Raw genomic sequence first — 25,605 nt, 5'->3', positions numbered from 1 at the left:
AGCACTGCTCATCTCTAGCCGGGGCTGTACTATTTGTTAAAAAAAACAAAAAAAACCCCAAATCTGCCGCATGAACACACAGGCTACAACTGTCAGATGGTGGCTGCACCAACTTTAGTCCCAACAGTGCAGTTACTGTCAGGTTCAGAGCGCAGTGTGTTATAGCCCATGTCAAGAAATACATTGACTGTCTATTAGCCAGTTGGGTAAGGACGCATGTCAAAGTGTCCTTTGCCACAGTACTCTCTGGGTCTGATTTAGGCTGTTTTTGTTCTACTTCCATTTCTCATACGACATTTCTCCATTTAGCAAGTAGAGGCATAAAGTATGCTGTTACTAAGCAGCTCCATACGTGTGTCGTGCTGTAACTGTGAAGAGAGAACAGCTTGTTGACATGATTATCATACACACAACAACAAGCAAAAGCACACGATCACTAACTATCACTACTTTTTGAGGTGGTTTGTGATGGGTATAGGAACAGTTGCACATTTGTTGCATATTTATTGCAACCTAGGGCGAACATACAGTTGTTGAGGGGTCATTTTAACTAGGTAGATATATATGAAGTCAAACAAAATCATCATAATTAATGTTTAGTGGAAAATCCTTTGCCTTAAGTATTACACCCAAAGAAAAAGGATGTCAACAGTCAGGATAGGCTTATCAGTCAGGACTGATACCATATGGGTGTGTGAGTTTCTGCAGGTCTTCACATCCATCACTTGCTTCACACAAGACGTGAGAGTGTGTATGAATGGGTTAAAAGGTGCTATGTACTATAATTGCAGACAGTTTACTTCACCTATCTGCAATCATTGCTGCGTTTTGGGAGTCACTGTTCTCATCTTCCCTTCTTCAATCCTTATTAAAACAACGCCACCACAATCTAAATGTGTCCTCTCGATCACATCTGACCCACATTTGCAGCAACACAGCAGCAAACTGTCCACAAACGTTTGAAACCTTGCAACCTGGTCACCTTGCTAAAATAGCTGTGCCTCCCGCACGGTTTTCTTTAATTTTTTTATGTTTTTGTTTTACTTTGTAAATTTTCCATGCTGACGTAAGCCCACTGAACCCAGGGAACAACTCAAACATGGAACTGTGCGTATACTTCTGGACTTTTTTTGTACAGTTTGGCTGAAAGTCTAAGGAGAGTCAGAGCGAAGACTGCGAAAAAGAGAAAGAAATAAGAGGGAGACAGACTGTTGACACAGAATGAATCATCAACCCATGGTCATGTACAGGCAGAGTCTACTGTTGCCTTGTACCACACACACATTCTGGACTAACATTGTGGTATGCTGCAGCTATAAATTGTCAAAACATCTTTCCATTAAACAGTCGAGCCTCATTCTGAGGAGGAAAAGACTATTACAGTCTGCTTTAACGTTGTATTCACCATCCCTCCCTATCACAGTCTTCTGTTCTTTCTTTCTTTACACGCTTACCTGTTTGACCTCCGCTTGTAGATGCCTTAATTGGACACACTGCTCCAAGTGTCTCCTGTGCTGCTCTGCAGCCAGGTCCAACTCCTGCTGCTTCTCGTGAAGAAACTCCAGCAGGTCCTGAACCCGTGTGGACATGTCCACGTCTCTGTCGCATAACAGCTCCACACCTGCAAAAAGCAGACAGTCAGTATGATAGCGACAACAATCCAGCCCTTCTTTTTTTTTTTTTTTACATGTGCAATATTCTTCTAACAATTAGACCTTTGAGTCGTCCCATTGAATTAATACTTTTTCATTTTACAAGATGGGCCTATGTGTGACTACACAGAATGAGAAGGCAAACAATATCTGCATGGATACATCACATCCATCCACTTTCAGCAGAATTCCAGATGCTCTCTGTTGGCCAGAGGTACGGATGTCCCAGTCACAGAACCAGTAGAAAGAGAAAACTCTTCGTTCCCATAGAAACAACTCAACTACACAATATGGTGATACATGGACTATAGTAAATGTACTGAATACTCACAATCCATATTTTTCTAATGATAATTAACAGTGATTACTCTGAACTCAAACCGCCTACACAGACTGTGACCATATTTATAATAGCTGCTAAAGATGATTTGGATTATGACTGTGTATTTGGTGGACTTTTGACAAGTCCATATATTCTGTACTGTACCACAAAGAGCCTCTATGTCTCGGAGTATTTCTATTACTTCACTCACCGGATGCCTGGACCTCTGTGACATACTGCAGCAGCTCTTGTCCCTGGTGGATGACGTCAAACGTGAGGTTGTTCATGGTAAGTGCTTTGTCTGCGTGATGCTGAAGCCTCTGCTCAGCTAGGGTCAGATCCTCTGTATCAAAGTCATTCATCTGCTGGGACAGCTCCTCATTCCATGACTCCAGGTCTGAGATGATCTGAGGGGGGCGGGGGCAGAGAAAATAAAAGAAAGGAAGGAAGGAGGGTTATGCCTCATATATAATGTGCAATGTAATACAAAGAGTGAGATGGCAAACTCGAATATAAATCCACACTGTAATTGATGTTAATGGATGCGCTTCTTCATCTCTTTTGTCCAAAGTGATGTACAATGTGCTGCTCACTCTTCTCACACACAGTTTTTTCTCATAATAATAATTTTTAAAAAAAGAGGCTCATAAGCAGAAAAAAAAACAACAATTATTTAATTATACTTATAAGACTGCTTTATGAGAGAATCTATAATACTTTATATGCAACTCAACAGTTAAACTGCCGTAACCCAACACTCCAGCTGAGGCTCACAATAACAGATAGCATATTACATTGGTAGTGCACAACTGGCAGAGCAGATGCATTGAGATGCCGGTGCTTGTCTCTCACTGCCCACGTCGACTGAATCATGATACCAGGGGCACCTTGATTCTGGCACCATTAGCTATTGTCTGTCAGGTTTTTTTTCCGCTTGTAACAAGGAGGTCTCGTCTGCACTTTGTTTTGATGGTAATTTCTCCTTTTTGTGTGGATTTTATCATCATCAGGCCAAACTAATATTGGCACAGTCTGAAATCCCAGATTGATGTGACCTTTTAGAGAGACAATTACAGTACTGTAGCTGAAACATCAACACTCGGACAAAAGTGAGAAGTCTCTGCACAGACTGGACCTGAGTTTCAGAGCTATGTTCAGCTGCTCTGTAACCTTTCAAACGGATGTTTTTTAAAAGAAAAAAAAAACTAAGTTATTACCGAGCAACAAAAGCAGAAATGCCCTGACAAGTAGATATATTAATAACTAATACATATATGTCAATAAAATTTAGTCTGTTTAGGTAAATGAGATGCTTTGGCAGCTGTTCTCCACAGCTCAGAAACTACCATCTTCTACCTTCAAGAACGATGACAAATTAAGCTACGGTAGAAAGTAGCTCAAAAGAAAAAAGGAAAAGAATGATGAGCTAAAAAATGTCAAAAAGAAAGGGGGAATTTTGATGTTTGCATGCTGGTAGTCATAAGTCAACTCAATATGGAGAATGTTTAATTTCCTATCTCTTGGGAATTTACCCAAGGCAAGAACTGATCCGAGGATGTTATGAAACAAGAGAGCAAGAAATAGAAGCAGAGTTTGATTCATAATGCAGCTACAGTGTACAGTGATAATAAAACTTGCAAGAAGATGGGAATCATTTAAAAATAATGTACAAAGGCCTCAGTGCTGTTCTTATTTTATCCATGACATGTGTAGCTATCGACATCTATTCTCAGCCTTACTTCCGAACGAAAGACATCCCAAAGCTGCTGCAGCGAAGTTCCTGGTGTTGGTGACCAACGACTTCAGACTTCTCTCACAGTCTTTAACAGAGTGGTGAACTACCTATCATGAGCTCTAAAAGACATCCACTCTCTGGGATACTCTTTGCATGTGTACACAGAGAGTGAGAAATCTCTCCTGAAACTTGTTTGTTTTCACTACATCAGAAAGTTTGCTTGCCATTTGACAGGGAACTCTAGGAATTTGGATTTTCTGTCATTCTCACAACATAACATCAGCACAATTTCCTTAGGTTTTCTCAGAGGACAATCACCTTCTTTTTTTTTTTTTCAAATCTAGCAACAAGGTTCAACAAACTTACCAAGCGTTCATTAGAACTCTGCTCTCCTCTCCTCTTGCAGTTGAGTAAAATGCCTTCTGTGCGCAAAAAGACCATTTCCTTCATCTACCAGGACTAAGAAAACTACCTGGAAAAGGAGATACCATAAGCCTTCCCTTTGTCTACTTCTTTCTTGGTTGTGTGCAGCGACACAGAGCTTGTTGTTTAGGAGGAAAGCACTGAAAGATGAAGGTATGCCTCGCCGCTACCCATGCCCTCACCTTACACAACTCACCGCCCCCAAATAAAGCCGGGAGGGAGTGTCAAAATGCAAGTGTGTGTTTGAGTGTATGTGGGAGCAGCGAATGAAGGAGAAAAAAATGCCTCCTCCACCCATCTTCATACTCGAGCTCTGTGTCATATTAATCCTGGGTCTGTGTGTGTGTATGTAGGCGACTTCGGTGTTCAGCACATGGGATTAGCAGATTCACCACAGTTCCATGACCTGACGTGCATCCATAACTTCTATTAGCACACATTACATTCACATGTTGCATGGAACTGGACGGTATATGCTGCTAAACCTCACTGCCACCTTTTTTTGTTTTTAAGAATCCACGTGAACATAAGCCTATATCATTTGTGCTTTCGAAGTGCTTCTGTGAAATTCATCGGATCGGATAGGTAAGATAGATAAAAAAGAGCAGTCATCATATGTGAGCACCAGCTGAGAAAAGCACTCACTCACACAGAGGGATGCTGAAGAATGTGTGGATACAACACGGCAAACTGCTGGTAACAAAAAAAACAAAACAGGCACGAGAAAGTGGATGAGATGCATCAAGTGGAACTAAAGCTTTTTTAGTCACCAGTGTGAGAGCGATACTGTGGATTCAGCCAAGCTTTAAACCAGCAGGAGTCCTCGCTACAAGGACTGAATTTCTCTTTTATGGTTAAATGGTCCGTCAGCTCAGAGTCACTTTGATTTTAAAGTACACTCCTTTCTGCATGTTATGGATCGTTTTGGGAAACTTAAAACAGCCAAATGAGGTAATTATTCGGTAGAGCATTATCATGTGAGTCACTCCATTGTCCTTTACATACCATTTACTTTCTATTGTGGGAAATTTTCTTTTCACCTGCAAACTTCTTTGTGTCTTTTGTCAGTTTTATTTTCTGTTCTTACAGCTCACTTTGTCCCTCTCGGCCTATGTCTTTCTGTTCCATGAGGAAGGTTAAAAAAAACATAAAATGCAACTTTGACTTGTTAGAACTACAGAGTGACATTCTCCTGGACTATTTTTGCATCAAATGCCATACATGCAGCTTTCCAACCGCTGCTCTGTCACTCACAAAGCAAAAACAAAAATCATACACGCAGTTTCACAATTCCCCGACCACTCACATCTATGGCGTCCCTCTCGAAGATGCGGAGCTGAAGGAACAGCTCCAGTTTGATCTTCCTTTCCTGGAACAGCTCCTCCATCTGGCCCTGGGCTTCATCCAGCTGCTGCAGCACACTCTCGATGTGAGCCATGGAGCTGTTATGGGGAGTCTTGTTGCTTGAGATGGCAGAATCTCTGTGAACAGCAGACAAATACAGAAGATGTGGAACAGCTTATATGTGGTCACAGATGAAGCCAACAGCTGTTACTGAGACATTCCTGATAAAGATTTCCTTTAAATCTGAAAATCCATTCTAATGATTTTCTGATCTATTGCTATTCTTGTCCTTTCATCAAAGTTTATGAGTTGGGTGATACTGAAATTTGTTTATCAAAGGGAGTATATTAATTTGGCTTTCCCTAGTGAGTACTAAATATTAGAGTATGTATACATGAGTTAATCAAAGAATAATAATAGTCACCTGAGCTGTTGTATGAGGTCCTCTCCCTCCTTGATAACATTGACAGTTGCTTGCAGGGTGGTCTGCTGCTGCTGACCGAATCGCTTGATCAGATCTTGCACTGCTTCTACTGACTCGGCGTAGACATCATCCAGCAGTTCTTTCTGAAGCTCCTCCAACCATGTCCACAGCTAACAGTGACAGATCAAAAAACATGAACCTGTTAAAAGTGGAATGCAGACCTCCAAGTGACAAAGAAAACAATAAATCAGAAGAGCTAAATAGTGATTTTGGTAGGAAGAAGATGCATGGGGAAAAAAAAGGTCCCACTCGACTGATCCATAGAGCGGTGTGGGATAAACAAAGATGAAGGAGTCAATCTAGAAAGCCGCAAAATGGACAGAGACAAGATGGGAGACAGGAATCAGATTCAACCAATTCTGCTGCAAGCTGGTGTTTTGTGAATGGTCATCTTTGTCACAGATTAGCCATCTGGATGAGCTGGCTCAGTGTACTGAAGCCCTGGCCCATGATCCAGGATGTAGGAGAGAGACCCTGGCAACCACTGTTCATCTAATACCCAGGCTGCCAACACGAGGGCAAATATACTTCTGATATTGTTTTCATCAATAGGGTATGTTGCACATTACCTGTAACTAGAGAGGCAATGGACACATGCCATCTGTATCTATATCATCCTTCTCTTTTTTACAAGAATACACAGGGTCTTATCTTTCTGCCTGATGAAAATCAGTGCAGATAAACCCCCTCTTCTTTTCTGGTTTATGCTCTGTCTCTGCAAGTATCTGGTTTGCCCTTTAATTATGGGTTGCAACTAGATTTAGCACACACATAGGGCAAAAGAGATGAGTCTTTACGGCATGGTCCTGGCTTTTCTCCACGAAGCTACGTAAACATGACAAAGGGTAAGCATGTGCAGAGAACATGCTTTGTCAGTCTGGAAAGGTTCCAGAATACGGGATTTTTAAATGTATGTAACCTTAAGGGAGGCAGAGCAGTAATTAACACCACATCCTTGCAGAACTCGCAGTTTTCCCCTGAGGAATATGGTAAATTACAGAAGGAAAAAAAATCTCGCTTGTCATGATGAAAGTTGAGAAGAAGGTGGGTTAAGTTAGACTGCCTTTAATTTGTGTAAGCATAATTGTACTACCCAGGCAAAAGATAGCAGAAGTTGATGGAAGTTTACACATATAAATACAATATTCACACACATGGCCCTTTTGTATATACTGTCATGATTACTGAACATAAATGTGCTATTGCAAGGCAAAATAATCCAAGCGCTGTAGCATTTCTGATACCACAGGACATTGGCACCAGATGTGTTCGGATTTCTGCTTGTAGTGGTTGTAATGACTGGGCTTTGGCATCATGCAGGTAAATATCGCAGGCTAAAGAGAGACAACACACTGGCCAAATACAATCTCAAAACAACAGGCCCTAGCTTGAAGATTTATTTTGCTTTTTTTAAATATTGATCACATGATGGAACGGCAGGTCTTTACTCAGATTTCCATTAATCGCTACATGGATAACGGTGACACCAGTATGGAAACACTGGTTGTTGGCCCCAAAGTCAACAGTCTGAGGCCAGCGGGTTCCCAGATTGATTGTCCTGTCCTTTTCACTTATCAACTTTGTTTGAGTGACAACAGCCAAAAATGTGACTACTAAGTCAGCTGATGGTAGCAGAGAAAGAAATGACATGTTTTAACATTTTACATTACTATTTCCTTTGTTCTTTCATTTCTTGTGACCTACTTTTTAGATTTTTAGATTATCCATTAATTGTGTGCAATATTTTATCATTTTCTACTCATCCTCAGTCGTTCCTTCCCATGTAAGTGCAGGCTGGAATAACAATAAATCCTTTAAATTATGAATGAATAACCCTGTCTTTTTCTCCTTCTGCTTTCAGGTGGGTGTTGACTGAATGTACCAAACCGGTCAAATCAGGGTTTGGAAGACAAAAGAGGAAAGAAACGTACCTCTTTGACATGCGTGTGGAAGGCAACAGACATGTCCAGGAGGACTTTACGCTGCTCGACACGTCGCACAAAGTCCTGGATGCGATCTTCGAGCTGGTGGGCAGCCTGGTAAATTTCCTCTGGGTCACATTCTCCAGTTTGGGCCAACTGCTCTGCTGCCTCTAGCAACTTGTCAGCATTCGTGTAGGTGTTCTGAAATGTAAACATGAAAAATAATTAATAGGAAAGTTCAGTATCTCCAGGCACTTAATTATTACAATTACATTCAGTCTCCAAAAGCTGAAGTTTTGATTTCTTTTTAACTAGTCTGGTCCAACAATGTAAATATAAATCTGTGTGCTGAAACCACTTCCTTAACATTCCATAACATTTTATTTTTTAGATCTATTAAACTTGCACATTTAAAAAAAAAATTTTGACTCTTGGCGCCTTGTGGAAAAACGTAAGTCAGAGCGTGAAGATTTATGCCTTTAATTTACTTCACTGAGTAGAATGCATCACTATCTTTTAAAAGCTCACCTGTGCAACCTCTTCAAAGTCTTCATGTCTCTTTTGGAGAGCTCTGGCTCTGTGCAAAGACTTCCCAACACCAGTGTGCTTGCTCAGAAAGGCCTCACCATGGTTTTCAATCCAGTCCAATACCTGGAAACAAGCAGACAAAAACAGCCCATCAGCTGAGGGTGCAATACCTATTTTCAGGCACTAGGGGGTGCAATCGATTAGAATGGCTCCATTCAGATCACATAAGTAACAGCAGTCTATAGATGTAAAATCTCTCAAATTGCTAACTCCCGCTCAGCTTAACCCTGTTTTCTTTTCTTTTGCTCCATCAACAGTCTGTAATGTTTAAAGCATGAAACATCAGAAGTAAATCCAAAGCAGTGCAAGGTGCAAACACTCCCTCTCTGGGTGTGATAAGCTATAAGTCTTTATATAAAGGTATCTCATCAGCCATCAAACAGAATGGCACACTCTATTTGTTTCTATGTGGGGTAGTGAATGGGATTTTCAAGGTCTCTGAGAGAATATTTCCATGGGACAAACACACAGGAACCAATGCACAATGCCCTCAACACTTCATGTGACAGTAAATTGCATCACCATGGAAACCACTACCAAGAGAGAAGGGCGATGAAAGAGCAATGGAAGTGGGGAAAGACAGAGGCATGGAGACACAGCAAGAGAGAGTGAGAGGATGCAAGAAAGGGAGGACGAGGGCAGAGAGGGGCTCACGCCCCCAAGGGTGCAGACACAGAGATGGCACTATAAACCAAACTGCTGGTTTTGATCTAGGAGCTCTGCCTTGCACACAATCATACTGAATGAGGGGGCTCTCATTTAGAAAACCCAAGAGAAGGTTAAAAACGGCTTTGAAAGAGCTGGAGATGATTATATTATTTCTTTAATATCAGACCGTCTGCAATATTGCACAGAACGGTTTCAGAAATTTACCTCTGCAGAAAAACAGTGATGTCTTGGGTCATCAATAACATAAAAATAGAATTAGACAGAAGCCCACAATACCTAGTGTGTGCTTGCTTTGTCTAATGTTTGCATAATACAATAGTTTCTGATTTCTATCTCTTAACCATGGATACAAGGAAGGTTACAGGATAGGCCTGCACACTGCTTTGAGGGAGACCAACAGTTACAGAGTGGCTACAGCACACCAGACACAGAGGGAAGGTGGGATGGCTCTTTCTGCAGACTCCACCACTGAATGAAATAAAATAGAATCATCTTTTACTAGTGTTTAAATGGGGATTTTTTTGTACTAAAGCAGTGAATCAATAAACCAAATACACAAAAAAATCCCTAAGAAATTAAAAGAAGCTAAAAAAAACCTAACACGAGTAAACAAAATATTTATATAAATCAACAAAAAAGTCTCCTCATAGCAGATTTTCTTTACAAATGTCTGCATGCGTCTCTTACTTGCTGAACATCCTGCTGAAAGACACACAGCTGCAGACGCTGATGCAGTCGCACTTTACGATGCTGCCAGATGTTCTCCAGTTGCCTCTGGTGATGCAGCACCTCATGGATGATGTCCAGAACATGGTGCACAGCCTTGGAGTAGTTAGCCGACGCCATCAACGAATCTGCACTTCCCGGGGTCAAAGGCCGCTGCAATTTGTCCAATAAAGACTTTCCATCCTGGCTTACCTGTAAAGATTAACGTGTAGAATTACATCGCCAAAAAGACCAGAAAGGATCATTTGGTTAACTTTGTAAAAGATATTTGAATTAAAAAAATACAAAAATATCAACTTATTTTTTCTTATGTCAGTAAAAAATGTGGTTTTAAATCATTTAGCTATCGTTTCACAAATACAAAAAATAATAACTGATTTCTTATCCTGCATTCTATAAAGTCCACAAGACTTTTCATGTTTGTTTACTTTAAAATGATGCAAATAAACATAACCCCAACATAAATGATGGGTCAGCTGAAAGCGTCTACATTGTGTAGTGTGATTACATTTTGAAAACATGATTTGGATAATTCTCAGCCTTTATTTGCATTCTTAATAGTGGGCACTAACACCTGTATATGCCTCAGTATTTTGCATAGTTGTGTTGGTGTGTGTATGTTTGTATGTGTGCGCTGACCTCTGAGTATGCGGTGGTAATGTGCTCATATAATCCCTGGTGATGGTGGATTGTATCTTCCAGATCCTGGAGTTCGGAGGGCAGCTCTCCTTCGCCACAAGCCTTACACCACGGCTCCACTTTACTCATGTACTGAGGAGAGAATAAGCAACACAAGCACCGCATAAAACACACCCGTACACAGTGTAATATGCAAGCAGTAGCATACCAACTCCAGCTGTATTTCTACCGACTCCAGTTGTATTTCTTACACATGCTAATAACACTGCAGTGTTTTTTAACGCAAGTAAGGTTTTTCACAGAAAACTTGCATCCAGACATTTTGATATTTAAAACTAATAAAGTCAACGCTTGGTTACATAAAAGCTTGTATTTCAGTCAGACACTTTAAATTAAAGAAAGATATGCACATAACCATCTGAAAACAAGTCCACACAAAAGAAATCAGGCACTATGACTGAATCACCACCTTGAATTTGCAGTTCTGGATATTTTCCTTTTTTCTTGAGAAAGAGCATTCATGTTCAGCTTGTCACTGTGAAATATCATTGCTGCTGTGTGTACGCTATCTTTTCAAATATCTATACAAGGTTCCCTGAGACTAATTCTTTTCTGGACAAGAGCCATATGAATATTATTGTGTACAGCCCCTGGCTAAAAGGAAAAGACAGCGCTTTTGGGAGGATGTTCGAGCTAATCACGTGTTTGAATCACGTCTTTATTCTGCAACTGAACATTCTGGGTTTGTTATTTTTTTTTCAGATCGAAAAAAATCAAATCAAAGGGGTCTGCAATTAAGAGAGAGTGCTTTCAGACCCTAACGAGCTGTGATACCGGGCTGATTGACAGGAAAGATGACGAAAATGTTAACAAAAGTAAAAGAAAGCAAAAGTATTCCATTTAGGCAAAGGGTTCATTTTCATAGGAAGACCCTTTGCCAGATGTTAGCATGCACAGGACCGGGGCAGGTGGTGGTCATTCCCTCTATAGTAAATTCACAGGTGTGCATCAATTCCACCATTTCTTCCTCATGACTGAGTGATTGTACAATATTTTCCATAACTTGACGTCATTATTCAGCATTGATTCATTTTTTTAAGGTCTGTTTAACAAAGCTAGAATGTTCGGTTTCAAAAAAAGTAGTTTGTATCATCTTTGTGATTTTTTATTTATTTATTCTAATAGATTAAACACCTGAATGAAAATCCTGTGTTATTCCAAAACATTTGCCAAGGGGTCGTATTACTGAGGGGCACTGCACCAAGAACATGGACTACAAACGTTCAACATCGTGCCCGTGACTGAATTAACAAGAACGGAGCGGTAACGCTCAATGGCTTAAAAGTCAGTCTTGAATATCAGAAACTATAGATAAAAAGCAACAAGCAACAAATAACAGGAGTAAACAGATTCAACCACCATCTAATGCATTGTTGCTGTGAATGTTAGCAAAGCAATGGATGGAAGTAGTGATCTTTTTAAGTGGTCTTGAGGCTCTCATAAAGTCCCCCTGGTGCCTGTAAAATGCGTTTCTCTCTTTATAATTACATTTTTGCAAATACTTAGAACCATAGCAGGTTTTCACATTTCTAACCCCTAAATTCTATCCTTTAAATCTCATCCTCAACCCCCCCCCACTGTTTTTCACAATATGCACGGTGTTCCAGCAGGTTTAGTTTAGCCAAACATATTTGCGTACGTGCACAATGTTTTTCTTTTATTGTTTAATAAACTACTACACAAAGACTGGCATTTATTCCAGAAGTCTGCTTGGTTTTCTGTGTGTTTAACAGCGTTGCGTGTCTGTACCTGATCGGCTTTCTGGTGAAAGCTGGCAGACATCTCCAGCAATGTGCTGCGTTCGTCCAGCGCTGCAGCAAAGGCTTTCCACTCTTGCTCGAGCTGGCCTGAGATCTGCTGGATCTGCTGGGAGGCATAGTGGCCTGACTCCAGGAGCCGATTTCCCACCGACATGATTCGATTGATGTTCACATAGACATTCTGTGTTAAAGGAAAAGGGGAAAAAAAAAAAAAAGAGAGTCAAGACAGCAAAGGTTCAAACACACAGCGAACTTTGTTTTCCAAAGACTGGCCTCTTCTAAAGAATGTTTTTCCATGTAACTTTATTGTTTAGGCATCCTGACCAGATGAATTAACAGTCCTCCGGGCAAATTACTGATGTAGTTTCAATTTGTGAACCCTGATGCGTGAAGTTGCCACTTCATCTTGAAATGTCCAAGCTCAACTGTTGTTGGTGCAAAGGAATCAAACTGAGTTAGTGAAATGTTGTGGCCACAAGGGCTTTCACAAAGAACATTAAGTCCATTTAGACGGAATACAAGTAAATACACGCACCCTTGTCACAACACACACTTGTGCACACGCCCTTGTGGACATCAAAAGCCATTCATTTGGGAGGCATACCCTCATGTGACTAATAAAAAACCCAAATTACCTCTTAATCTTTCCGTCTTTTTTCTAATGTACAGGCTTCAAGCTGTTTTGTGCAGATAGGCACGGATCAGCAAACGCTAATTAACAACTGCGTTAACGGCCTGTTATTATTCTATTCAATTACTGCTCCTCGAGCCCGTTATGGCTCCTGCGTACACTGCATTTGTAATTCACTTTGTTTAACTTGCAAGGCTCTGAGATTGTCTCTCACTTTTTGACACCGGGGTTCACATGTATTTTTGAATAGCTTTACTTCCACCGTCCAAAGTCAACCATCAAAAGCTCTGAATGAAGCTCTTGACAATTCGTTTGAGAATAACAGAGGCAGCGGCGTGCTTTCAAGTATGGCTCACATGCGGAATCAATGGAGTTGAACTGCTCTCACAACAGTAGGTGAGCTGCTATACACAAAAGAACATCAGGGCAGAGTTTACCACTAATATCCTATTATGAAAGTTTTACATGGAATATCACAGCGAGAACAGGATTCATGGAGTTGGGTACCTTTGGACACCAGAGTTATTTAGGAAAGGAGAATCTCAGACCTTCAAGTAACATGTTGCTCCATAAGCACATACACATACATCGGGGGAAGGGGAATGTGTTGGACAGGAAGGGGAGCTGGACTACTCAAACACACTGGGCGGTAAAGGCTTAATCCAAAACGGATGCATGTAAGGAAGGAGGGAGGAGGAGCTGAGTAGAGATAGAAAAATGGTTTTCCTGATTTAAACCTCATGCTGCCACGGGAGAAGAGAATGAGTGGCAAAGTGAAAACAGACAGAAACATATTAAGTGGGGAAAGAGAGAGCAAAATTGCTAAAATTTATGTTGAAGTCAAAGACAAGTTGCCTAAGGAGTCCTTATGGAGAATAAAGACGGCCATGTCGAACTCAGAGCTTTTACGACTGAAAAAAAAAAACACACGTTGGATTCCCCCCAAATAAACCTTTGGGAATTCACCTTCTAACACATAATGTACTCATAAAGTGGCAGTATCTGCAGAGTGTGAAGAAAAATGAATGAATAAAAGTTGACTCCTCGTGTGGTCTTACTTACTTATCAGCTGAAACAACGACTCAATCTTAGGTGCTAAAATGAAGTTTGACGCAGCTCTTTTCCAGATCAGTCTCCTGGTAAAGCAAACGTCTCCGGACAAACCACCACAACAATGCACGTCTCAGCTTTGAATACGTCGCAGTTCACTGTTAGAGCTGTTATCTCCCAAATCAATTTCACAACATCTAGCTCTCCTGTCTTCACTGGAACTATTGCTAATCTCTAAAAAACATCTTCTTGTATACAAACTACAGGCAAATCATCTCCATACCTTCAGGGATGTGCCATTGTTTTCTTTTCTTTTTTCTTTTTCCACTAAACAAGTTGACGTCTTGTAATTATAACATATGAAGCTTGTGTCACGCCTTGGTTTTACGATTATTTACATTGCGCTTATTTCTTGTTTCTTCCCAAAAAACGTCCCCAGACGCTGCAGCCATTGCAGATCGAAAAAACACTCGCCTTAGTTAATAGTTTAATTATTTTCTGTTCAGCTTGGTAGGACTTCGGGTCTGTCAGATTCTTCCAATGAAATCGGTTCAAATTTGTACCTCCCACTAAAGTCATTTGCATCAACAGCCGAGAGTAAAGTACTTCAGGCGTACACAGCATCAACTCAGTTACAGACAGTATCGCGATCTAACAATGGAGGGCCCCGAAGCAGCTGACAGTCCTGATAATGAATACATGACAATGGCTGCTGACCAATGGATAGGTCACGATGGCACTTATGAAAATGGAGACACACTTGGTATTGGTGTGGGTCGACAAGAGGATTTAAGAGCACAGGAACAAGGCCCTGATTCTAGAGGAGGAATAAAAGTGAAGAATAGAAGGAGAGATGCCGCTCCGCATTCCCTTCACCCTCTACCTAACAGGTACATGACTATCAGACGCCCTGAGCTGTGTGGAAACAGAGGCAAAAGAAACCAATTAGGTAAGATAGCTCTATGTCAAATATGACCAAAGCAGCAAAATGCATACACACATGACAGAAAAAAGAATAACTGCGGCTTACAGTACCATCCATCATCTTCCGATTAGTAGTCTTCCTGTATGCTACAGTGGGGCTGGTGGTGCTGAGCATCCTGGTAATTGCAGGCCTGATTGCTCTGAGCCTCTTCAGTGAGTAAACTTTTTTTTTTCTTTGCCTACGCATTATCAAAACATTTAACACACAGCAGACGTTTTGTGTTCGGTGCACTTGCACACTTCCACTTTGCAATGGGTGGTAAAAAAGTAAAACAATGTATGCAGCAATGAGCTGTCAGATACATCGAAAATGCTTACCTGCTGTCTCCCTCATAAACAGACAATAGATTCGCTGGGACACACCAGAGAGTGACGGAAAAAAGAGACTCACTGCTTGAAGAAAACAATCGACTGAGGGGGGAACTAGGTGAGTTGTCAACAAACGTATGCTTAAACGTAGTAAAGTGACAACGAACAGCACAAATTCATGCAGAAAATGTTTACAAAAGCCATATACCATTGGATTGCTCATCTTTGAAGGGAACTTGAGAAACATGTCAAGGCCAGTCTATCGCATTTCCACTGCCGAGTTCCCTGGCTGTCTTTCAGGGAATGAACTGTTCATTGTCAATCATCATGTGCTCGAGGTGAGGATCGCATTTTTTAATTCCGTGTTTGAACACGTGCATATGAAAAATATTAAGGCTGTGAAGTGGCATAATCTAAAATAGCAACTTTATCTATCTTGACAGGAGCACATGAGAAACGGCTCATTCTTTCTGTATTTCAGCAGCATGCGTGGTGGATCCTGCTTTTTACCCGTACCATTCATCTTGCCGATGTTAGTCTGATGCTAGGAAAGAACGCCCCTGTGCATGCAGAATATATTAAAAAATGTAGAGACAACCACTCGCTGAGATTGCATGTCAATGATTATATGTTTATGTATTTTTTCAGCATTTTTCATGTAGAATCATTTTATGTGCAGATTCATTGTACTTATTGTCTGCTTTTTAACAATTCCTATGTGCACTGGCTTTATATACTTGTATAATAGGATGTCACTAAATATACATACTTAAATACTTAATAAAATACTTTAAAAAGCTTTAATAAAAATAAATACTTCTAAATTCTTTTTCTTTCTTTACTACCCTTGAATTTTGTCTTCCTGCTCATCGAATGAAATTTAAGAGGTGGTAAGGACAGTAAAACCAATGGATATTGGGATTTTGTAAGAATTCGAAAGAGGAGAACTTTGGACCAACTTCCATCTGAATATGTTTTCGGTTGAAAATTACACTTGGGCTTACGAGTTCAATTTGTTACAGTTAAAATTGAGGATACAGTGAAAAACAATGTCTGTTAATCATTCAGTCAGAGTAGAACATTCGTTAAGGCTTTGGAAGAAACAACTAAAAGAAAAAGAAACTACAGAAAATAGAGCGGTGGAAGGAGCCTTATCCAATAATTCCTGGTGACTGATTGTGCGACAGCTCTGTACCACACAATCAGCATAACGGGAAAATAACGGGTTAATGTATTTTATGACTGTAATTATCTTAAATCTGTGCTCCTCAATCAAACAAGATCTATAAGAAAAGGCATCCAAGATTAGTTCATGAGCTATAAATGTTAAAAGATGTCTAAAATGTTGTTGGTCAACAGAATTCACCAACTGCATTTGTGAAGTGACTCCCACAGGGGGCATAAAAGTAAAAAATCTCCATGGACGGTAAAATGTAAAGTAACTGGTGCCAATGTTCATTCACTACCAACTGGCAAAATTCACTACTTATGCTGTTTTCCGTTGTTCTTCCTCTCATTAAAATATTCTACATAATGGAGAAAACATACATGAATAAGAGGACATGGGCGGTCTCTGCAGACGAACACACAAACTCACAAACTGTGTATTTCCATTCAGCGGCACAGGCAACAGGAAGGGGAAACGCAGCTTCCTGTGGAAGAATGGGTGGAGGGGGCGGTGGTCACTCAGACTTAACTTGACTGTGCCTGTGTGTGTATGCACACTGCGGAAATATGTGCAAGTACACTGCAGTTCCATTAGTGTTTTCTACCACTGTTCTCTCAGGGGTAACTGCTTGGTTACTGAAGCTGCAGCAAGGCCATAGGTCCTGCAGAACTTTTGCTATAGGGGTGCTGCTGTCCAAGTCTAATGGGCTACTTATTTCACCACTTCAGATAGTTTTGAAGCCAGTTTTATTCCAAAGCAAACTTGCTGTCACAAAATCAGTCTTGGATACGATACATGTGCAAATGATAAATGTCTTGATTAGACATGGCAGAGAAACAGCAGTGAGAATATTTCACAGAATGGCACCATAATGTCCAAAGCTACACTTATTAGTCATCAGCATGAGCTGATGGGAGGTGGATTTGAGAAGTAGAGACCAGGAATCAAATGTGGGAGAGGCACAGAGGCAATATGGTCAATTACAGGAAGTGCTCCCATGAAAAGACATGACGGAGCGGGACAGAATGGAGGCTTGGAAAAAAACCCACAAAAAAGCAGCAGAATATTGTGAGAACAATGAGAACAGGAAAATATCAATCTACAGCAAGTCACAGCCTAATGGAGAGGATGAACCAGGATAAAGAAGCTGTGAGGGTCTGTGTGGTGGCTGTCCAAAGATGAGCAGCTTTTTAATACTGCAGTGAATAACTGTCATAGTGATGGTTTGTGACTGCATTTCCTTTATGTGAGCGTGTTAATGTCCGCGTATCTGAGCAAGGCAAGAAGAAAGACTGTGCCTTACCATGCAGTTCATAGCAAAGTGGTTGTGCTGCGTCTGCAGCTCAACAGCATGCTGGTGGTTCCCTCCGATCTCTGTGTAACTGGTGAGGAAGAGCCCCTTGTTGTGCATGATCCAATCGAACATCTAGGCAACGGAGAGGTGGAAAGAATGCAGTTAGTTTTGTAGTAGGCGTTTCAAAGAAAAACCTTTCCATCTTGTGCCGAACAGCGGTGAGAATAAGAGGGCCTGTGCTTGGGGTTTGAAATAACACAAAGCCTTTCATCTCATCTCTCCACTGATCTTTCGAGGCATCGTTCTTTGCTACAAGTGGAAGAAAAACAACAAGCTGCGTGTGTTCCTTATAAATGGCAGAGTGGAAATTCAATAAAAGAAATGGAGGTGATGATAACGTATGTGAATTGAAAAGACAGGACGTAAATAAAAAGAGAAGTAATAGTTTATCGAGTAACTTGATTAGTTTAAAACCCATTCGAATTGTTACAAAGATCGTTCATCATTTCAGTTCAGGAAATTGCTCAGAAATGTGTTTAGAAAGTTGCCTCAGCGGTGGAAGCGATTAAAAAATAATGACACGAAAACTAAATCAACGATAATATAAAGCAATCCAATACAACAGGTTAATAATGAAAGTGGTAAAAATGTGCAGGGATTTCAAAATGGAGTGATGGAGTGGAAGTTTGATGACATTTTATTAGAAGAACTGTTGCTCTGATAATCAACCAGATTGAATTCATTATCAACCGCATTCGATTATCCTTTAGAGTGAGCACATGTCATCAAAGGATTGCTTCATGGTCACGTTGCACTAAAAGTCTATACTGAAGGCAAAGTTTTTTCCCCTGGGATGGTGAATAAAAAAAACACAGCTTGGGACTCGACTGTAACAGTTGAAGGATGAGGACATCTTGCACCTATGCATGAACCTCCTTCCTCTTCCTCCCTGCACCAAGACTCAAAGCAATACATTGTGCTTGTTGTTGTGAATGATAAATGACGTGTTACGGTGTTTAAGACGAAAGGAGAAGTGCATCAAATCAGTTGGTTATTACTCACTCTGTCTTTCAGTTTTCCCATATCCTATCACTTCTATTCTTTGCACCCATTTTCACAATTTAGATTGAAATTGGATACATTTTTGTTGCAATTTTTGTTACAAATGATAAATGATGATCATATCAAGAAAGTATTTATAAATTTTATAAATTTATAAAATTTGAATACTTTAAATAATGTTTCATAATAACACTGGCCATAAATGTACCTTATGATGCAAAATATATGATACGATTTTACTACCTTATGCATACACAACCTTGGTAATCATAGAGATGAACATTGATTGTAATGCTTCAAATGTTATGCTTTCATATACCCGGCTAAACCTGTCGAGCAGCCTCACGCAGCAGATTAGTTTGTAACGGGTTACTGACACTTTGAACATGAGAGTGCAGGGTGTCAGTCCGGATCCAGCTGATTTGAACTCTTATTTTCCTAAAACAAATAATAGGCAGGGTAAAGCACATGTGAAACATGTTCACAAAAGAAGAGAAAGGCACTCTGACCTTCTCAGCATCCTGTTCAAACAGTCGCAGCTGGAAACACTGGTCCAGTTTCAGCTTCCTCATGTGCCACAGCTGCTGCAGATTCTGTCGCGTCCCGTGGAGCTTATCCAACAAAGCAGTCACTTTTGCCACTAGATTGTGTGCATCAGCATGTGCATGGAGACCATGATGATGGTCGTTAGAATCTCCACTGGCTCCACCACCACGGTTACCGTAGCCACTTTCACTGCTATTCCCGCTCCCTGCAGTCTGCAACTGTAGTCTTTGGAGCAGCCTTCGCCCCTGTGTGTCCAGCTCCTCGATGGACGCTTTCGTGGCCCTTTTCTTCAAAGCAGCATGCTCTTCCATGAGACGTCGAGCCCCTTCCAAGTCCCGTGGCAGATCACGCTGGGACAAAGTTTCCTGGAGCTCTTCCAGACGTGCCAAAGCTCGCGCTGCATCGCTGGCAAAAGTCTCAAATGACAGTCGCACCTGGAATAAGAGTAAACACTCACTTTCTAAACTGGAAATTCTATTGAACTCTATTGTCTGACTAAGACAAAAGTTGCACATCAAATCTTGGGGTGCTGTTTTCTAAATTAAACATAAAAACATATAGGCTCTAGAACAATACAGGAAACAAATGGAGAAAGCTTTAGAACCTCAATCCAGTCATCATGGTTGTACTCTAAGCTGCCCTCGAAGTCAGCTGTCAGCTGCGATGGGTCCACAATTTTGGTTAAACCCTCTAAGGAGACCATTACCGTCTGGGACACGTAGATGTATGCGAGACAAATGAAATCAGAAGAGATATTCAAAAGAAAGAGAAAAGGAAAAGGAAAAAGAGAAATGAACAAGGACAGGAAGTGAAAAGGTTGAGAATGGACAAAGGGGAAAAAAAACACCACAAGTTACACAGTCATCATTAACACCATTCACCACCTAATCCAATGCTAACTTTTCAAAATATTTCCCATCGTTAAACTGAGATCATGAAAAGAATGTGCAGAATCAGCAGGTCCACATGTCAGCTGTTTAGATAGGTGTGGTGACAAAAAAACCCAAACAACATTCATGTTATCATTAATAAGATGGAAATACAGGAATTCAAACTCTTAGGATCTAAAAACAGAAAGGTGAGCTTGAACGGGGTGAGGCAGACGGAGTCAAAACACAAACTAGATGGGCAGATCTGAGGCTAGATCCGACGCCGTGTAAATATTTAACAGACAGGCCTAACAGACTCTTGACCCTTTTTAAGGAAGTCTAAACAAAAATTGCTAATTAATTTGTCTCGATTAAGAAACAGTGGGTTATCCCCTGCGTAGATGCTTCGGTGTCAGTTTCCTGTAAGCTGCATGTAAGCCGGTGAAGCTGTAAACATTTACATTAGTAGCAAGGAGCTGTGCGCTGTGAAAACATGATCTTGTACTTCTGTAATGACCTGCAGTTGTGAAAACTTGACAGGATTTGGTGCGAAAGAGGAAAACATCTTGACTGCCTCCCCCGGTCCTGAACTTTGCAGCCAATCTAAGAGAATCAAACTCGCCATATTGTGGTTGTCTCTGCGTGCAACTCAGACAGTACGTGTAGGAAATCATAAAAAAAAGTGACATCTCCTAGAACTAAATTCTGTTAAGTTGAAATTCTTTGCCATGTCCTATATATCCAGTTTCCATGGTAACTGGGTCAGGACTAAATATACCAGCAACACAAGCCCACATGGGACAGAATAGTGCCACTGTCACAGAGCAGCAGTCCAATTAGAGCTGATAAAGTGAGGCCGATAGCTACGCTAAACTAGCAACAAATAAAAAATGTGTTCACTCGAAAAATGCAGTATTCTGATGTAACGAACACTGTCGTGGAAATCAATACAACAGAGAAATCATAAACTAGTATACATGAAAAGAGGATAACAGTACGTCACAAAGATATCAACAAAATCCTGGCTACAAATGTTGAAATAATGATCGTTTTTGTAGCAGAAAAAGAGCATCACCCACCTCGAATTCAAACTTGGAGCTGCCAAAGTTGGTCCTCTGCTTTTGCCAGAAGTTGTCTGGTTTTATGATGAGGGCAACGTGTATACAAGAAGGGAAAGATTCTTGCAGGATCTTCAGCAGTGGCTTGATGCTGTCCCACTTAGAACCGCGCATGTCCACAATGACTGTGAAGCCATGTCTGGCCACCTCCTCACTGCAGAAAACATTCAAAAGACGATTCCAGGACAAATGGTTAGGAGAACAAATGATACCATCGAAATATAATAGAATTCTAATATGAAAGCACCCCCCCCCCCCCCCCCAAAAAAAAAAAAAAAAAACTATTTTGTCAAAAGTCTGTCATAGCTGGGAAGATTTAAGCAAAGAGGTCTTGTTCTCAACAGCATCTGGAGAGGAAAAAAAGAGAGTTAAAACATTCAGGCACCGAAATTTCCACTGCTACTCACCAGGAGTCATGCTGCTGTACAAGTCCATAAAAGGTTGTTTCTCAGTATTAAAGGCTTTATTCTTAATGTGCCTCGCTAGGACACAGAAACAGACACAGGCCCTCCTGCTCTATCTCACTCTGACCTCACTCTCTGAAAACAGTTCGATGGCCAAATGGGTAGAGGAAAACAGAACAGAGAGAGGAGGGAGAGGAGAGGAGAGCGAATGAGAGAGAGAAAGAGAGAGAGAGAGAGAGGCAGAGCTGACACAGAGGAGGGGGGTAAAAAAAAAAGATAGAATAGAAATATTTAGACAGGAAGAAAAGAAGAGGCCAGCCTCCCTCTGAGTCGAAATACTTCTCAGTCACAAAGGGGGATAACAGGCCTGTCACCTCTGATGAACGTTTTTTTCTCTCTTTTTGAAGAAATTCAGCTATTTACTTAACTGAAATTTACTGTAGATATTGATTCTTTAAATAAGGGCACTGTTAAACTAGTGTTCCATTTCATAAAAACTAAGCCAAAAAGGCAGAAGCACTGTGTAAAAAACTCTAAACACAGCTTCTATAGGAGTTAAGAGGGTAAGTAGCAGCCAGGTGCTGCTAATCAAATGCAGTTGGTTAACTGATTTCAAGAAAGCGTGCCCACCTCTATAAAAGCAGAGGTTTTGGCAGTTTGCTGGTCTGCTGTTACTCAGCCGTGTATGCCAAGGAGTAACAAAGGGAACGAGCAGTAGCCAAGATTACATTCACCATCGAAGCAAATCTGAAGCTGTTTTTGTTGTGAGGCTATTCTAATGTAAATCAGACTTGTTTCCATGAAGCAGGTAAACGAGAATGTGCAGCATCGCCAGTGGGTGGCGTTATAGGCAACTTTGCTCGAGAACCTGTGCTGACGTCGCCAAAGTAGAAGACATAGTAGTCTTGACTGGTAATGAAGCTCGTGGAGAAAAAAATACAACATATACATCTGAAAGAAGAAAATGGTGAGAGTTATTTTTGAGGAATTACTTAAATATTTTATAACACCACATATAATATAAATAGGGGAAGATTTTTTTTTTTTTTGTTTCCCTGATACGCATCAAGTCCTTTTTGAAAAGTGCAAAAAGCCAAAACGAGTAAACATACTTTTTTATTTTCTTCCATAATTATGATTTTACCAGGAAACATTTAGGAGGGAAACATTCTAACATTCTTGGGAGTCACCATCTTTCCAGGAGCGGATTCTCTCCAAGGTAGGTCAGACCAAAAAAAAAAGACCAAGAGCTACATCTCAGACTCTACAGGCCTCAGCACGTTAGACGTTGAAGTTCATGACCGTACCGTTAGAAAAAGAAACTGGAGTGTGCCTTGTTTGGAAGGGTTGCAGGAGAAAGCCTATTCTCTCCAATAAGAACATGGCAAAGTTACATCGAAACAAACCACAAGACTTCTCAAAGGAATGTCCTTTGAACAGATGGGACTAAAGCATATCATCCTCCAACAACTTGTATCAATTGTCAAGCAAGATGGTGGTCAAGGGGTGATGATTTGGGTTTATTTAGCAGCCACTGGACCTGGGCACCTTGCAGTCAATGAGTCGACCATGAACTCCTCTGTATACCAAAGCATGCTGGAATCAAATGTGAGGCCATCTGTCGGACAGCCAAAGCTTGGCTAAAATTGGGTCATGCAACAGCACAATGATCCCAAGCACAGCAGTAAATCTACAAGAGGATGTCTGAAAAGGAAAAGAATCACGGTGTTGTGATAGTCCAGTCAAAGTACAATACTCAACCGGACGGAAATGCTGGGGCAGGAACCTAAGGGACAAATGAAAATCTTTAAACTTAAATGATCTGAAACAACTCTAAAAAGCAAGAGCTGGCCAAAATAAATAACGACAGTATAATACATCACGTGCTGTTCTGTGGGTGTATTTACCTCATTTTAAGACCCAGTAAGGACCAGTTGAATACCGTATGTTCAGATACATAAAACTTTGGAACTGAGAGAGGGCGCAGCAGCCATAACCTATTGTTGACTGTAAATACTGAAAAAAAAAAAACTACTTTATACAAGGGTGGAAAAAAAAGAAGGCACAGTTGTGATCGTTTATTTTCCTCTCAGAACAACAACAAAAAAAGCAGTAAACATGGACATAGTCTTTGTCTAAAACAAGCTGAACCACCTCACACCTCCAGAAAAGTCCCCAAACTCTACTTAAAAGCACTACAGTCTTCAAAGTATTACACCTGCAAAGCAGCAGGGAGTGTAGGACAGGGGCGACGAGAGGCCACAAAACAGAGGAGTGCAAGCTGCCCTCCAAGCCAGTCACAGCTTATTGAAAACAAAACAGCCCAGAGAAGCGTATTAAAGGTATTTTTAGAGTTGAAGCTCGACCTGCACAGAAGTACACGCACCACCACTTTGCAGGTACCTCCTGTGGCTCCATGTGTGGAGTTTTCACACAACACAGAAAACAGGGGAGCCGAAAAGAAAAGTCAACAGATTTAAGAGACTAATAGATGTTCATGAAGTTTTGAGATTTATTACAACTCTGGACAAAGAGAGGGGGATAGACGAGGGTTATGGCTGCATAAAAGAGAGAATCGCGTTTCTAGGGAGCTAAAAGCAAATTAAAGAGGGGAAAAGGAGAAAAAGGGAGAAAGGGCGGTGAATCTGCTTCAACAATCCAAACTTAAACAATCGCAGCTCTTTATAGCCTCAGGTTTTTTTCCCTGTTTTTTTTTTTTTTTTTTTAAATTCAAGCAAGGTGGGAAAGTCTGACACAAAGAAAACAATGAGATGAGTGCAGTTTTTCTAAATAGGACTGTAGGAGATGAGTCTGTTTCAAATCCCAGGAATGGTTCGCTCATTTGGAAATACAGGAGTGGGCTTTCGTAAGAGTATAACAGACCAATGGCAGTCAGTACAGCCTCAGTTCGGGGAGGAGCTAAGTAACATCCTACTGTACATGGGCTTAGCAGGGAAGCATATTTTACCCCCCTTAAAAAAGCCATCTCAATGTCCGCTAAATACATAATATTTTAACTGCTATACCTTGTTGACAGAAAACCAATTTGCAGAGCAGCTTACAATACTTTGTGGGAGACCTCGACTGCTGTGTTTTGAAGTGTTAGTTTGGATCCCAATAATCGTTTTTTAAGCACCAAAGTCACACAATCTGCAAAGCAGACTGAAACAGAGGCAGGCAAGCAAAAGTAAAATGACTCTTTTTATTAAAGGTGGCTTTACGGGAGCAATGTTGGTCCTTTCAGCTACTTTATCACAAGTGGCTGTATAAAAGGTAAAGGAGAATTAAGAATAAACTTGAAACTTTAGGAGGGTCTTATTTCAGACAGATAAAACGGGATAAGGGTAAACTATGTCGTGTTGTCATCATGTTAACTCATGTCAGCCCCACTTCAAAGAAAACAAATCATTCCTCTAACCCAGGGTATGCTTTTGTGCATGTCCACAAGTGTGTGCAAACTGGTCGGTGGGTACACTTCCTACCTGGGAATGGTAGCCAGGTACGCTATAAGCCTGCGCAGGTCCTCGGGTCGTATTCTGTCATGGTTGCTACGTGCTGGAAAGGTGAGAACTGGACCTCCCCGTCTGTCTCTGCCACCTTCGTACAAAATAAGGACGACAGAAGGAGTGGTTGATATGACCGTTAGCAATGTCTTGTTCAGCAGCCTGTCAAAGACCGAGGATTAAATCAGCTAAAAAATTCAGGAATCCTCAAAAAGCAGCGGGGGGGTGGCTCAACTAATTGCAACGAGCAAACTGAATAAAACAGATGAGCTCATTAAGATTTCAAAACAAAGTTGTTTATGTGGCAAGAGAGTTTAATTAGCAGTAAATAACCCCCAGAAAC

At 40.8% G+C, this 25,605-nt stretch overlaps 1 protein-coding gene across 5 annotated transcripts in view; it reads right to left on the bottom strand.

Annotated features, from left to right (window-relative positions):
• triob (trio Rho guanine nucleotide exchange factor b) overlaps positions 1 to 25,605 on the bottom strand; it is a 99,875-nt gene that overhangs the window by 34,970 nt on the left and 39,300 nt on the right. For all 5 annotated transcript variants that reach the window (XM_072394650.1, XM_072394649.1, XM_072394646.1 and 2 more), the window contains 14 exons: positions 25,242 to 25,356; positions 21,317 to 21,509; positions 19,973 to 20,077; positions 19,332 to 19,802; positions 17,770 to 17,892; positions 12,314 to 12,505; positions 10,505 to 10,636; positions 9,827 to 10,057; positions 8,411 to 8,533; positions 7,892 to 8,083; positions 5,901 to 6,070; positions 5,439 to 5,613; positions 2,186 to 2,381; positions 1,455 to 1,621 (listed from right to left, as the gene is read on the bottom strand). In XM_072394650.1, the coding sequence (XP_072250751.1) occupies positions 1,455 to 1,621; positions 2,186 to 2,381; positions 5,439 to 5,613; positions 5,901 to 6,070; positions 7,892 to 8,083; positions 8,411 to 8,533; positions 9,827 to 10,057; positions 10,505 to 10,636; positions 12,314 to 12,505; positions 17,770 to 17,892; positions 19,332 to 19,802; positions 19,973 to 20,077; positions 21,317 to 21,509; positions 25,242 to 25,356 (2,585 nt within the window). The remainder of the gene's footprint in view (positions 1 to 1,454; positions 1,622 to 2,185; positions 2,382 to 5,438; positions 5,614 to 5,900; positions 6,071 to 7,891; positions 8,084 to 8,410; positions 8,534 to 9,826; positions 10,058 to 10,504; positions 10,637 to 12,313; positions 12,506 to 17,769; positions 17,893 to 19,331; positions 19,803 to 19,972; positions 20,078 to 21,316; positions 21,510 to 25,241; positions 25,357 to 25,605) is intronic.

Source organism: Leuresthes tenuis, unplaced genomic scaffold (genome assembly GCF_036924035.1).
Source record: "Leuresthes tenuis unplaced genomic scaffold, fLeuTen1.0.hap1 SCAF_10, whole genome shotgun sequence".
Taxonomy (NCBI): Eukaryota; Metazoa; Chordata; class Actinopteri; order Atheriniformes; family Atherinopsidae; genus Leuresthes; species Leuresthes tenuis.
Note: the sequence above shows the minus strand (reverse complement) of the source record. Positions and strands in the feature narration are given on the sequence as shown.